This window comes from Apiospora marii (genome assembly GCF_038362585.1).
Source record: "Apiospora marii strain CBS 49790 chromosome Unknown utg000009l_segment0_segment0, whole genome shotgun sequence".
Lineage (NCBI taxonomy): Eukaryota > Fungi > Ascomycota > Sordariomycetes > Amphisphaeriales > Apiosporaceae > Apiospora > Apiospora marii.
Window position 1 is genome coordinate 1,918,793 of NW_027117381.1, and position 14,636 is coordinate 1,933,428.

Genomic DNA, 14,636 nt, shown 5'->3' on the forward strand with positions numbered 1-14,636 from the left:
GTACGCCCCTGGTACTCGACGGAGACCGGATCTGAGATACTAAGTCCACTTCAGGCTCATAAGTATCAGCGAGGGAGATTGAAGCAACGGTCTATAGTAGGTATACCACTTACGACGACATGACGGTGGACTAACCAATGTACTAATCTGGAGAGTAAGCGGAGGACAAGAGAGCAGTCGGAAATTCAACAAATTACATGAGTATGCGACTTCTTAGGGACAACTCCCCCCCAACCCCTCATCACTCAGTGAACGTTGCATAACGAGTCTGGATCTGATTTGACAAGGACGCACCAAAATCTGGCCAATACCCAAACTCCCGGGTCCATGGTCTGCAAATCGCACCCTGCCAGTCAGGACTGGAGCATGTTACGCAAAGGAATAATACATTATCAATATATCGTGTAATATAGAAGCTAATATATACCACTAGGAAACCGAAAAAGCACCCCCAACGCCACAAAACAAGAATTCATTAATCATATACGCCCAAATTATGTACAGCTCATTAGTTGTCACTCAGAATAACTACCGGCAAGGATCCTATTCCTGCGCGACCCGACTCCGTCTTCCTCTTCCCCGCTTTCCAGAAGTGGTCGTTGCAGCAACAGTCGTTGTAGTCTTCGTCGGTGACGAACCTTTTGTGGCTGTAGGTGCTGCTATGGCTTGACCACCCTTCGTAGCCCAGTACGCATCAAGCGCGGCTTCGGTTTCGTCCTTGTTTGCGTAGGTCTGGAAGGACGCCATGAATTGAATGCGACTCTGGATGGCGTCGTCGGTAAACGCCTCGGGCTTGATGGTCTTCGAGCGGTACTCGGGGTCCATGGGGTCGAGGTAGTGTGTCTCGTTGTAGCCCAGGTCGGCAAGGAACGAGACGTTGAACGCGGCCATCATCTCGTGGTCCTCATGGATTAGGTTGTGGCAGTGAAACATGTACAGGCCGTCCCACGGCGCATAGTTGGCCTCGACCACCACCTCCTCATTGGGGCCCAGCCACACCACGTCCTTCAGACCCGCGGCCTCGTACGGCATGACGGCGTTGCGACCGTTCTTGCGGCTCACCACTTTGAAGTCAACCAGATGGATGTGGATCGGGTGGCTCCAGCCGCCACCGCCGTTGATCAGCTTCCAGGTCTCGACCTTGCCCCGAGGGGGTTTTGCCAGGACCCGGTTAGCGGTGTCGGCAAAGCTAACTCCGTTAATGCGCCAGCCGCCATTCTTGCGCTCGAACAAAAACTCGTGGTCGATGGTGGTGCGGTCCTTGGGATAGGGGATGATGCGCAGCGAGCTGGGCAGGTCCGATTTGTCTTCCACGCTGTCCTTGCCGACGACAAACTTCATGACCTTGTCCGTGTGTAGGTAATCGATGTCGGCGCCGATCTTGCGGCTGTTGCGCAGCGTCACGTTCTCGCCCTTGAACTTGGAGAAGTCCACGACCACCTCGTAGCGTTCGGCCATGGAGATGTACAGGTCCGTGACCTTCTGGGGTGCGCTGAGCAGGCCCGCGTCCGAGGCGATGACGTTGAACTCCTGTCTTTCGCCCAGCTTCTTGTCGCTCTCGAAGTAGAGCTGGAACGTGCGCGAGATGGACGCGTCGAGGAAACGGAAGCGGTACTTGCGCGGCTCGACCTTGAAGTACGGCCACGGCTGGCCGTTGACGTGGATTACGTCACCGTAGAGCGACGTCGTCTCGCTCGCTGGGCTGTAGAGCGATCCGTCGCTGTTGTACTGCTTGGAAGAAAGCACCAGCGGCACGTCATACTGCCCGCTCGGCAGGTTCAGCGCCGTCTCCTCGGCGTCGTGCAACACATACACGCCCGCCTGGCCGTAGTAGGCGTTGACGGCGGTGATATCGATCGCGTGGTCATGGTACCACAGCGTGCGGGCGTTTTGGCCGTTGGGGTAGTAGTAGTCCTTGTACTCCCCAGGCTTAGTCACGTCCTCGGCCCAGCCGTCGAATGGCGCACGCTATCGAGTCGCACCCCATATGTTAGTCGAGTCTTTGACTATGGAGAGGGTCGCGGTATACATACAGAGTAGGAGCCGTGAAGATGCACCGAGTTTGGGTTCTTGGATTTGTTGATGAACCGGACAACGGCCTCGGTACCCCGTTGCATCTGGAACGTTGGGCCGGGCGACAATCCGTCGTACCCGACGAGGGTAGCTGGCCCTCTATCTGGGTAGACCTGCTGCTTCAACTCCTTGATCTCGACCTCATAATAGTTGATGTCCTTTCCGGTGGATGGGTGCGGGACAGTTCTGTATGCATGCAAGTCATTCCGTCAGTTACCTTGGCTTTATAGCTGGGATAACCATCCGTCCAAGGAAAAGAATAAGGAAGCGTCTCTTACCTGCTGACAGCCTTGGTCTGTGGTATCGGCAGGGGAAATTGGTATAGCCACTTATACTCCGGGCTTTCCCAGTCCTTGGCCAACGTTGTGCCAAGCACCGAGAGTGCGGCCGTCAGACGGACGAGGGTTGAGAATGCCATATCAAAAGAAATTTTACAGGCAGGGGAGGAGAGAGCAGGAGGGGTAAAGAGGCGAGGAAGAGTTGGCTGATGATTTTCACTTCGATTCTGCTTCACAAACTTGTCCAGGCATCTTCCTACTTATACACAGCCAGCGACGTCGACATCCCGTTCCGTCTGGGTCATTATGGCATCATGAAGGGCCTCCGATGTATTGATTCCTTTGGTCGAGACCAGCCAAGACGCGTCCAGCTCCCCTCTACGATGTATTGTTCAGCTACGATCGAGGCGGACTATTGCTTGCCTGCCCAATCACGTTTCCCTTGGCGTTCTCTTCCGGCCTCGACTCGACGAGATAAGCGAGATGGAATAAGCATTGTGGATGTTTCTTAGTATAGAATCGGTCCACTTTCCCCCCTATGCAAGAAAGCACCCTAGATCCCAAGATTGATTCCTAGACGGTTCGTATAGCTTCGATGGGCTGAAGAAAGAAAGAATTGGTGCCGGATGCCTGACTCACCATCAGACAGTTTGCCCCCCCCCTCCCGGCTTGGCCTACTTCCGACGATCTGGGTCGCCGAAAGCCTCAAGGAGCTTTTTAAAAATAACGTCCAGCCCCAAAACAAGGTTTGTTTGGGGGAGCTGTGCCAAGATCATTGGGCGCCTGCTAATGCGGCTGTCGATGGAGGCTAGTCTAAACCCTCAGCTACCGGGGTCTAGGGGCTGAGACCCGGGAGGCGGTTGAACTCATTCGCTACTGCTAACGCCCCGTTTCGAGGTTTTTCATAGGCTTCCTTACGTTGGCGCCTGGGGGGGTCTTTTACTGGCGCTGTCCTCTCCTCCAGTTCTCAGTCGTGGCAATAGGCGACTAAAGTGCGCCACGCATCGATAGCCCCAACGCAAACATTTACTAAGCTACTGCCCTGGGGCGGACAGCGCAGCAATATGCAAGGGACCGCGTGACGTCGAATACGAACGCAACTAGGACTCGAGCTTGAAGGAGAGAGGAAAAGGAAAGTTCCAGGCCCTGAATCGACCAAAACCGGCGTTGGAGGAGCTGATGAACGACACTTGGAGGGCATCATCACATCATGATCCTCCTCCTCAACATGCTGGCCCAGCGTTCCGCAAACAAACGTCCCGGGCTCGGTGGCCACAATGATCTGCAGAGAGCGGCGTCTCCTCACCTGAAGGGTGGAAATAACACCATGCGGAGTTTTCTACATAAGTCCTCATGTCGTCTAACAGGGTGGTACTATGGAGTAACACACCTGAGATTTGCACATTGACGAGGTTGACTGCCGCACACACTCAGCCCAAAACCTGTAATAACACATAGTATAGTTGCCCGTTCCCGTCCCTCCATCATGCGTACAGGCATCACCCTCTGGTGGGCTTTATTTCTTCTTGTCCTCGGGGTTCTGGCCCAAGATGTCGGCTTTGACCTCGATGGAACCATCGACAGCGCCACGACAGCCGACGACACCCTCTTCAACTCTGGCGGCTCTATCAGTGTGAACGGCTTCACCGTCACAGTCCCAAAGAACCTACAGGTCGGCTTTCCAGCATCCTGGGTCCCCTGGAAAGACTTTGTCAGTGCGTGGAAAGATGGGAAGTTCCCCGGTTTCGAAGTATCGGTTAGTCAAAGCACACCACCTCATATACCCTTTCCGCACTTGGCAATTTAGCAGCAAAGAACAAATTACCCCTGATTTTCGTAGCCGGGACGTACAGAACCTCGAGTCTACCTTCACTAACACATATCATCAGGTCGTTGGGAACGTCGTCAACGGCGGCGGGCCCATCGCCGCGCAGGTCTCCGTTTCGTCGCTCTTCACCCAGGGCAGTTCGGGGTTCATCAGCCAGGTGAACTTCGACGGAACCATGAAGATCGCCAATGGACCCACTATCCGCATCAACGACCCCAATGCCGTCTACTCGAGCGGCTACACCGAGTCCCCCTTCATGACGGCAGATGACCAGAACCCCAGCATCTCGTCGTTCTCGGGCTTCCCGATGTGTGTGCCTCGCAGCGCCAACGACCCGCTATGTCCCGCTTCCAACCGGCCCGTGATTACGGGAACCAATAGCAGACAGGGAACGCTGTAAGACAGCTGCACATTTAACCTCTGCTTACCGTGAGTATATTGACTGACTTAGCCAATAGTCGTGCACCAGACCCATTGGTAATGGCGCCCTTTGTCGTCGGCGACTGGATCGAGTATAGCGGTTACCGCAACTCAGCTGGTCACATCGTATGCTACAGCATTGTCGCATCTAACATCCAGATCACAACTGGTGGTTCGCCGACTTAGTAAATCAGCCCACCGCATATAGCCAACTATCAGCTTGAGCCACCGCTAACAACGACCCGTGTCTAGTATTCGCATGGAAGATGCCCTCATTGGCGTCTTCACCACAGACCCCAACGCCGAAACCGGCCAGACCAAGTTCGTAGGCTACACCTCGGACGCCGCGGGCTCGCCCGTCAGCATCGCCGCCATCGACATCGACGTGTGCACCGGCGAGCCGACCTACCGCAACGTGCTGACGGCCACCGTCGACGCGACGCAGCCGCGCAACAAATTCGACCAGCGGCTGCGCGCCAGCTCGGGCGACCGCTACACGCGCGAGTACCGCATCGTGACCAGCTCGCCCACCAAGCTGACCAAGAACAACATCACGGCGGGCCAGTATATACAACCGGTAACCGAGTGGATCCAGCCCGAGCTGACGAACCCCGGCAACGCCCCCGTGGCCCACGACTTCTCGGGCTTCGGGCACCTGACCAACGGGCTGGGCCGCGACGCCGACGGCAACATCTGGGGCCCCTTGGACCCGTTCCCGCAGAGCAACGTCAAAGTGTTCGACGTGGCCTCCTGTCCCTCCAAGTCCCCCACCACCACCACGACAACGGCCCCTGCCACCACCACCACTACAGCACCACCGCCACCCAAGGACACAGTCGCAATCAGACAGGCGGACTGGACCAGCACCGGTGGGGGCACCCTGACCGTGAAGTGCACCTCGAGCAACACCAACGCCAACCAGGTGGCCATGGCGCTGGACTACGTGCAAAACGGCGTCACCGTCTCGAACCTGGTCATGACGGCGTCCACCAGCGCGCCGGGCACCTGGGACTTCTCGGCCCCCAAGATCAAGAAGACGGTGACGAGCGTCACGTGTCGGAGCAGGTTGGGCGGGTCGGCGGTGGCGACGCCCACGCAGAAGAGACGAAAGAGACGCCACCAGGGTGCGGCTGCGGGTGCTGCTGATGCGTTTGAGGAGGACTAAGAGGTAAATGCATAAGAGCTGAAAGCGATAATTCTCCAATGAATAATGAGACCAACGAAGAAGGCGTGGCGGGAAGGGGCCAATGAAGATGGCGTACACACACTCCTTAGCCATGCTAATAATCTGTAAAGATACTACTCTTTTACTTGGCCAATTGTTTCTGCATATTGAACCATCTCTATCTCGACTATTTTAGCATCAGCTGACTGAACAGCTGTGCTTGGCATCCACCCCTCGGGCTGTTGAAGATACAGCTCGGAGCCAATGGAGACGGGGCGTGGTCAAGTCTCCACGCACACCTGAGATGTAGCTGAAAGTCTAGACTAAAGTAGCGTAAACCGTCCCCGTCATCCACTTCGTTGCCCGATAGCCCCCACTTACACCCCATAGTCGCCGATGGGCCTAGTCTAGTATCTCTCCACGAGCCACTGCCGGCGCTCGTCGTCCGCCATCGGCATTAGGAACGCCAGCTCCGCTCTCTTGACATCGACATAACTCTGCACGAACTCGCGCCCCACCAGCCCCTCGAGCGTCGAGTCCGCCGCGAGGAACTCCAGCGCCTGGTTCAGGTCCTTCGGCAGCTCCCGCGTGATGCCGAGCGCGGCACGCTGATCGGGCTCGAGGCGCGCCGGGTCCGGCTCGCAGTCCTTCCACGTCTCCAGGGACGTCTTGCGCGCGATGCCCTCGCAGCCGGCCGCCAGGAGCGCCGCGACGGCCACGTACGGGTTCGCCAGCCCGTCGAGCGCCTTGAACTCCCAGTGGGCCCCCTCGCACTTCCGGAGCGGCGTCTCGCGGTTCTGCGTGCCCCAGGCGACCCAGCGCCCGCCCGCCCAGAAGCTGTCGACGGCGCGCTCGTAGCTCGCGGGGTTCGCGTACGTGAAGGCCGCGATGGCCGGCAGGTGCGACAGGATGCCGGCGTAGAAGCTCTCGTATACCTTCCCCCTCTACCTCGTCAATGTGGTGCGAGGGCGGCGCGGAGGTATGGTGGCGGCGGTTATTGTTTTTGATGACGGACATGTGAGCGTGGGATGCGCTACCGGGCAGTCCGGGGGATGGCTTGGGGTGCAGCGTCACGCGGAAGCCGTGGCGCGCTGCAGTCGACTCAATGATCTGACGCGCGTGCAGGAGGGTGTCGCAGGCCTGCAGGGGCAGGAGAGGGGGAGCACGATCTCGAACTGGCCCGGGATGCTCTCGGCGTGGAGCTGCTCGACGGGAATGTCGGCGGCGTCCAGGAGGTCGACCATCTCATCGAGAGCGGAGACAATGGAGTCATCACGACCCCACTCGGCGAGAGCGCGGGACGTGGACCAGGCATGGCCGTCGTGGGAGATGGTACGGTATTTGGATCCGTTCTCGACCGTACCGCGAGGCAGCTTTTCGAGCGCCACGAACTCGATCTCAAAGCCGATGAGGAAGTCGAGGCCCGAGGCGGCGGCCTGCTCCAAGGTCTTACGGAGGAGCCGGCGCGGGCAGAGAACGCAGTCGGACCCGTTGATCTGTCTGAACTCGCCGTAGCAGCTGGCATGGTCTTTAACCGGGCCTCGCTTCAAGCTCGACCAATCTGGGTGTAGATTGTATGTGTGGGTTGCCGAAAACCCGGGGGCCAACATGTCGCAGGGCAACATGCCGAGGGCACCCTGGAGGATGGATATGGTCAGAGGCTTGCCGCTTTCCAGCGTTTTATAAAGACGCTTCATCGGGATGAGACGGCATTTGGAGCTGGCGGTGGCGTCGATCCAGTAGACCCGAAGCCATTTTGCGTCGAGGGATCGCAGGCGGGTCAGGATATCGTGAGTCGACTGTTTTGCTGCCATGATTTCAAGCCGGGCAACGCGATGCTATGAGGATGGTTCTGGGTTTGAGTGACACGGTTATTGAGAGGAGAGGGAGAATAGAAAATGGACAGAAGTTGGGAAAAGGAGGAAAATGGAGAGCCTCTTATTATCAAGGCTCGGGAAGAAGAGGTTTGGTCCGACATCGTCACTTGAGCTCGCCCTTACTTCGCAAAGAGCAATTCAAAGCTCAGCCATGTTAAACACAGAAGCATCTGATTTCATGGGGCGGGAGGAAGGTGGGGGGTTCTGTAGGATGACATCTACTTTCTAATCTGCTTCCTGATGATGTGTCGTTCCTTCCTAAATTGACCTAAAACCTCACAAGGAGCGTCACAAATTGTCGATAATCATATCATGGCATGGGACGGTAGACGCAAGAGATAACTGGGTGTCCAGTTCCAGTAGCAGGTACTAGGGGTACCGAAGAGTAAGATGGCTCGATGGGCAGACAAGCCCGGGCGGCGTCAAGGATCGTCCCGCCCTTGCATGTTTGGAATAGCTCTGCTCACCCGTCTTCTGACCCGTCCAGAACCCGATCGCCGTCGGTCCAAAATCCTGCGTTCTGCTACAATTTGCGCAGATCCTGCATGCCCGACCCGTCGCGTCGTCCCATTCCCGTCGAAGACCTTGCTACGGCTCTCTGTTCCGAAAGTGCTGGCTTGCTCTTGCAGAATGCTCTTGATACTACCCCAAGGTCGGATCGCAGCTGCAAGAACGCACTAAAGAGGGTAGGCACCCTGGTAGGCACCACTCCCCCTTCGCCCTCCCTTATGGGGCCCGCCGACTGCACCCCCACATCACCCCAGATTGCCAAAGAAAACAGGTGGTGTGGAGGGATCGGCATCTCCACCGCTATTTTCGGCCTGCAGCGCAGAAGTACTGCTACGCCCTGCTAAAAGAAATGGACTTGGCCGGAAAACCTGCAACACGTGCAGTAGGCCTTCACCGAGACCCCAGCCTTCTCCTGCATCTGAATAGAATTGGTGCCTCCTAAATGCCAGCCCACTACACGTCAAAACGAACATCAATAGAGCTTCTCAACCATGTGGTTGTTAAACCCGAATGCAGATGTCTCGCCTTGAGCTGGAGGTGGGGAGAGGGAGGCTTGTTGGAGGGTGCCGCGTAGCAATCCGTTCGCCCATCATTACAAAGTCCCTCCGATCAGCAGCACCACTGTACGCTTGTCGGGTCTTATCACAACGGGGCAACGCGACAGGGGCGAAACCTCACCAACCTGAACACTGCTTTGGCTGCTGAAGATGATTGGGCCACTCAACGTGATGATGCAATGTCTCCACGAAGCCCGTCTATGGATAGAGTTCTCTCCATCGACAGAGACGACCTGCCTCTGCGTCGCTCCCTCACTAAGTAAGTATGCAAGCCAGCGCAACGGATGCCGTAAGGTAAGAAACACACTACCTGGTCATGGGTACGGCGGTGACGCGTCCGGCATACGGGTGACGGAGCCGGGTTTTTACGAAGAGATAACGCCGATACGTTTGGTCTTTTCGTCGGCCAGAGTCTTCGGTGGCACTGGAGGGTGGCGGTTCATCCGCAGTTGGCTCGCGTCCGTTTGGGACTGTGGTATGAGTGTGGCGACTGGGAAGCCCAAACCCAGTTCGACTACAGTGACGAGATACAAGGCAGTATCTCAGAACATTTGCCAATAAAACTCCCTCAGGCGTCTGAACCATGTGGTCTTCCAGGGTTAAATTGTATGTTCACGGAAACTCATCTCACAATCACCAGGCTGAGGCACATTACATGACTTCTTATATGTCACATATATGTCTGCAAAGTCTTAGGTTTGAGAGTCGAAATGCGTTTCCATAACCCCTTAGCAGCGCCCAATTTCACGCTAGGCCACCCAGCAAGTTTAAAAAAGGGGGCTAAATCACAAGCTATGTGCTGCCCTCATCGACAATAGCAGCACGATAAGAGCTTCGCGGTCTCAGCTTCTCCCCAAAGAACCACAGAATGCACATTGCGGCAACCCCGATAACAAGAAATCCGGCAGCCAGAATGGTGGCCCCAATGCCAAAGCCAAAGCTGTTGAACATGTAAGGAGCAAATAGGGGGAAGACGGCAGCAGTGAGGCTCCTCAAGATGAGATTCGTCGAGGTGGCCGACGCGGCGTATTTGGTGTATGTGTCAATAATGTAGACCAATACACACGCCGAAGACACATAGGTGCCTACGGCGAATACAAAACTTCCAATGTTCGGCACGATCCAGTGCAGCTTAGCCTCGCCCGACCAGCCCCAGCAGAGAAGGCCGGCCGGGGCCAGGATCGTGCCGATCAACATCGTCGGGATACGGAACTCCGGGCGGCCAAAACCGTGATTTCGGGCTTTGAGGCGAGCATAGATACAGTCACTCAGATGACCGGCAATGTTCACGCCCGCCACCAGCCCCAGCGCAAACGACAAGTAATTGAGGCTTGCCGTGCGGATTTCCTGCTCATACTGCTCTTTCCAGATTTGGGGGTAGATGAACAGGAACAGCCAGAGGATCCCGTATAATAGGGCCATGTACGCGCCTATGACCTGGATTATAGTCTGGGTCCCCATCATACGAAACAGGCGCTGTAGGTTCGGGCCCAAGACGGTCAACAGATTGGTAACTGTGGCTTGGAATTTCTGCTTGCTCTTTCCGTCCAATTTCTCCTCCATGCCATCTTGGAGACTCTTCCGCTGGACCACGTCTTCCAGCGTCTCCTGAAAGAAGAAGAAAGCCACGGCAATCGTCGCGACCGACGCGAACGAGGTCATCCAAAACAGCCATCTCCAATCCGCCCCCTCGGTCAGGAACGCCCCGCAAATCGGGTCCAGGGCCGTGCCCAAAAGGGGAGCGATCATGAAGACGGCAAAGGCCCGCCCGCGCCGCTCCGCCGGCCACAGGTCGCTGATGACGCCGCCCGCAACCGAGTCGCCGACCGAGGCGCCGAAGCCCGAGAAGAGCCGCAGGACCAGCATTTGCGCCAGAGTCCCGGCGCCGCCGCAGGCCGTGTTCCAAACGGTGAAGAAGAGGCAGCCGCCGAGGAGGACGGGCTTCCGGCCTAACACCTCGGACAGCGGCGCGAGCACGATAGACGACAGCCCGAGCCCCGCCAGGATCAGCGAGTTGACCAGCGTCCACTGGTAGTCGTGCCGGATGTGGAGGTCGCGAGAGATTTGGTCCCTGGCGGGGGCGATGCCGGTCTCGGCGAGGGGCTGGAGGAAGGCGAAGGCGGACAGAATGAAGGTTGCGGCGCACTTTCGAGAGAAGAACCACTCTCTTGGGCTTGGCAGGGTATTCTACCTTGACCATTAGCTTCTGTGTTCTTTTCCCCCCTGGGGAATCAGAAACATTGCGACATACCGTCGTATTTGTAGGGTTACCTTGGTCCATTCTTTCGGGATCGCAGCGATCATCTTCGACACAGACACAATCTTTGGTCTCAGGGCCGTCTCCTGACTTTTTCATGGTGACATCAAGCCGGGAAAATATAACAGGGCTTGAGAAGGGCGGACGATTAGTGAAACAAATGGTCTTTTCTTCAACAGTCTACCACATCTCCCTGGCACACTTTGTTTTCATATGGGCGAAAGATCACCGAAAAGGCGCGCACCATGGAACTCCCAAGGCTGTTGCCCTACAGGTTCTGCTGATCATGAGGCTGGGTCGGCGATATCGCTGACACCTCCTGGGGAAGCAAACATGGTACGCGTTGCAACAAGCCAATCAACCGACCATCAGTACTGCCCGTTAGTATCGCAATTCCTGCAGAGAAGAGATCGGTCAGCCATTTCGGCGGTTTCGTGTATCTGGATCAAGCAAGGGATGACTGCAGTTGGCTTGTGAGAAGAGGCGGAGTTTTCCTGTTCCAGTTCACCGAGCTCATTGCTTGCCCTACAAAGGGGTCAATCCTTCAAGGTTGCACAGGTTCACAACTACAGCGATCGCAATTTAGAAAAATCAGCAAATCATATCGGTAGAGCAGCCGCCCTGAAGTAAACCTTTTTTCTAGTCTGGCCAGTGGCATCACTGAGTTGAGGGTGTCAGGGGTCGATCAGACGGGGATAAGATACTAACGGCCCGAACCAATCAGCCCCGACCAAGAGTCGTCAGACATGTGTAGAGCAACCTTCTTTTACCTTTCTATCGACACTAGAGATACGGCCCGCTACCGCAACATGGTTATTTAGACGTCTGATGGGCTTGATACTAGTCAGGCACATCATGATGAGTAGGAAGCCAATTAGCGAAGGATGGAAATCATCTCTCTCAAAGGTGTGGAAACATCGTTTCTCCATCCCCAATTGCCCACGCTGCAATTGCCCGCCTCTGTACCCACGCAAGCACCTGGAGTACCGATACAACTAGCAGGCCTCCAGCCGTGTTGCATTGCATCACATCCTAAGACACGGCACGCATCTCGTATCTAGGGCAGGAGCAGGAGGGCAGCAGCCCTACCCTCGCATCCGAAGTGACCCGCCCAACGAAAAGAGTCGTGCAGGCATCCGTCAAGGAACGAGCCAAGATCTGGGTACCGATGCACTTTTCCGGGACCCGCGTTCGGGTGTGCAGATAAGCAAAATGCAATGCAGAAACACGTCTTGCTGGCCACCAACCCCGATCCTGCGATTGTCCCAGACGGAAGGCGCAGGGTAACACCTCTCGGCGTAAGCACAGCCAAGGCTGATGCGTGCATGACGGCTCATATCCCAACACGATGACCGAGGCATCGCACATGTAACCTGTCAATGTCGCGTTGAGCTCCAGACTTTTTCTTTCGCGTCCTTATGGCGAAAACATGTGTCCGAATATGATAACTCTCGCAGGCGGCGTCTTGCTCTGCGTCCAGAAGTGAGATCGAAGCATACCTATATCTGATCGAAACCGCAAGTGCATCGTTAGGGCCGCGGCGCTCAAGGGCGATTTCATACTTACTTCCTTACATATTTGCTCCAAGCCGGCCCCCATTCCCGTGGCGCCAGCATGGCTGCAACCGCTGACGCAGCCGACGACAGGAGCCCACTCATCCAAGCCCTGACATGGTTCCTGCTTCTGGCGGGGTTCTTCAGCATCTGCGCTCGAATAGTGACCAAGTATTTCCTCCGCAGAGCGATGGAATGGGACGACAAGCTCATGCTAGGGGCAGAGGTGGGCTCTATCTTTTCTTGCTTCCTCATACGCTTGCTCCTCTCTACCCACGATATCCACGAAGAGGTTTTGCTCACCAGCATACAAGGTTTCCCTAATTGGACAGGCTGTGGCCGTTTCCATATCCGCGTCGAGAGGTTTGGGGAAGTCCCAAGACTCCCTTTCGGATGAAACAGTCGATGGGGCTTTACAGGTAAATACTTCAGGTTTATGCTGTTTTCTTATCCTTCTTCGTTTCTTTTGTAATGAGAATTGAATGCCAGTAAGAGACTAAACCACAGTACTCAAGGCAGACTATGCAGGCACACCCTTATTACTGCTTTCCTTGGCCTTGATCAAATGGTCCCTCTCAGCCTTCGTCCGCCAACTGAGCCCCAACAAGGACATTGAATATCGGGTTGACCAGGGACTGAGTTTTATCGTTGGTCTCTGGCTTGTGTCTGCGGCCGTCATTGGCCTCTTTCAATGCCGTCTTCCAAAGCCATGGGATTACATACAGAGCCATAACTGTATAGACCGGGTGAGTGCATGCCGTACAAACCATCCCCGAGCATGTTGGACGCCGTGACTGACAGCAGTAGCGATCGTGGTGGACTTACGCCGCGTCTCTAAACATCGTAACCGAGGTCGGCTATGTGCTGGTGTATGCTCTCGTGTTCCGCAGAATTCAAGTCTCACGCCGAAGACGATTTACTCTTCAGGCGATATTCTCAACAAGATTATTGTAAGTGCGATCCTACTATAATGATAGTCCTCACAAGCGCCTCTCGATGCAGAGCACTGGGACTGACGACCAACGATGATAGAGTGGTAATACCAGCAGTGGTCCAGCTTCTCGTGTTCAGAAGCTCGTACCCAAGCCAGAACTTAACATACGACCTTTGGTTACCGACGGTCTGCAATCAGATAATGGCATGCATCAGCGTGGTGACTGCCTGCGTGCCGTATCTAAGACCGTTTATGGAAAGCATTGAGCCAGACAATGTGGTCCAGATTGACGATGGAGATACCGCTAGCAGCAGGGGCACGACAGAAAGGAGGCTCGCATTGAGGGAACTCACGACCGCACCTTCTGACTACTGCCATTCGAATAGGGCTTCGACTTCATGATTCTCATTTCCCCTCAAATCCTTCCTAATTCACTATTTTTGTACTATGGTATGGGGTGTTACCAAAACATCGCCCGGTACCTGCGAAGACAGCATCCGCGCTATGTTATGGTGGATAATCCAATCGATTTGCAAAGCCGAGTCCTTGATCTGAACCAACATCTACGTGATAAAAATACCTTGGTGCCTGTCCCTCACAGCGGCTGGCTCTCATAAGGGTCTTGGCGGTGGCAATCGCTCTGGCTTCTCAACCGAAGCAGGCATTGCTTTTGCCAGCAGAAGAAACTAAAGACGGGAAGGACCGACGCCCGCTCTCACGTAGCTGCCCAATCAAAGAATGCGCCTACCTACTTACTTTAGGTACAAGTAGGACGGCAAGCACATGGACGTTGCGAGACCAATAGGAGCGCTTGCAGAAATCGATATTTAGCCAAAATGGCAATCATGCCGTTTCAGTGTAGATTGTTCCGCGGCGAGATACATACGTCTGGTGGGTTACGCAACAGCCCCCCACGGTACCCCAAATAACCCCAACTGCCAACTCTTCTTCAATGGCCCGAATAATAGGGTATGTAGGTATCTGATGTACTTCATACTACTATAGCTGCTGGCAAAGCTCGGACATCTCTCCTACGCAGGCAGTTTTAGTGGTAGATCACTCAACTTTTCTAATTTTGTAGTCTCCCTTTGCAGCCGGGGTATAGTGCTTACACCTTGCATCAACCGCACCCGACAACCAACTGCTGCAAGATGCAGGACCCTTGACGGATCCCGCATCCTCGC

The 14,636-nt window shown here is 55.4% G+C and overlaps 5 protein-coding genes across 5 annotated transcripts; 2 read left to right on the forward strand and 3 right to left on the reverse strand.

The window, feature by feature from the left end:
• Positions 1 to 543: 543 nt before the first annotated feature.
• PG985_012153 (uncharacterized protein) lies at positions 544 to 2,491 on the reverse strand (the record flags this gene model as incomplete). The annotated part of the gene is made up of 3 exons (XM_066831920.1): positions 544 to 1,968; positions 2,034 to 2,259; positions 2,352 to 2,491. The coding sequence occupies 3 exons, from the start codon at positions 2,489 to 2,491 to the stop codon at positions 544 to 546; spliced, it is 1,791 nt and encodes a 596-aa protein (XP_066679970.1).
• A 1,346-nt stretch (positions 2,492 to 3,837) lies between these two features.
• On the forward strand, positions 3,838 to 5,764 carry PG985_012154 (uncharacterized protein; the record flags this gene model as incomplete). Its single annotated transcript, XM_066831921.1, has 4 exons — positions 3,838 to 4,107; positions 4,241 to 4,575; positions 4,638 to 4,784; positions 4,852 to 5,764. 4 exons carry the CDS (start codon positions 3,838 to 3,840, stop codon positions 5,762 to 5,764), a joined length of 1,665 nt encoding a protein of 554 aa, XP_066679971.1.
• Positions 5,765 to 6,171: 407 nt separating this feature from the next.
• Positions 6,172 to 7,578, reverse strand: PG985_012155 (uncharacterized protein; the record flags this gene model as incomplete). Its single annotated transcript, XM_066831922.1, has 2 exons — positions 6,172 to 6,708; positions 6,931 to 7,578. 2 exons carry the CDS (start codon positions 7,576 to 7,578, stop codon positions 6,172 to 6,174), a joined length of 1,185 nt encoding a protein of 394 aa, XP_066679972.1.
• A 1,922-nt stretch (positions 7,579 to 9,500) lies between these two features.
• PG985_012156 (uncharacterized protein) lies at positions 9,501 to 11,064 on the reverse strand (the record flags this gene model as incomplete). Its single annotated transcript, XM_066831923.1, has 2 exons — positions 9,501 to 10,895; positions 10,960 to 11,064. The coding sequence occupies 2 exons, from the start codon at positions 11,062 to 11,064 to the stop codon at positions 9,501 to 9,503; spliced, it is 1,500 nt and encodes a 499-aa protein (XP_066679973.1).
• A 1,515-nt stretch (positions 11,065 to 12,579) lies between these two features.
• PG985_012157 (uncharacterized protein) lies at positions 12,580 to 13,854 on the forward strand (the record flags this gene model as incomplete). Its single annotated transcript, XM_066831924.1, has 4 exons — positions 12,580 to 12,832; positions 13,026 to 13,264; positions 13,326 to 13,468; positions 13,521 to 13,854. The coding sequence occupies 4 exons, from the start codon at positions 12,580 to 12,582 to the stop codon at positions 13,852 to 13,854; spliced, it is 969 nt and encodes a 322-aa protein (XP_066679974.1).
• Positions 13,855 to 14,636: the final 782 nt, after the last annotated feature.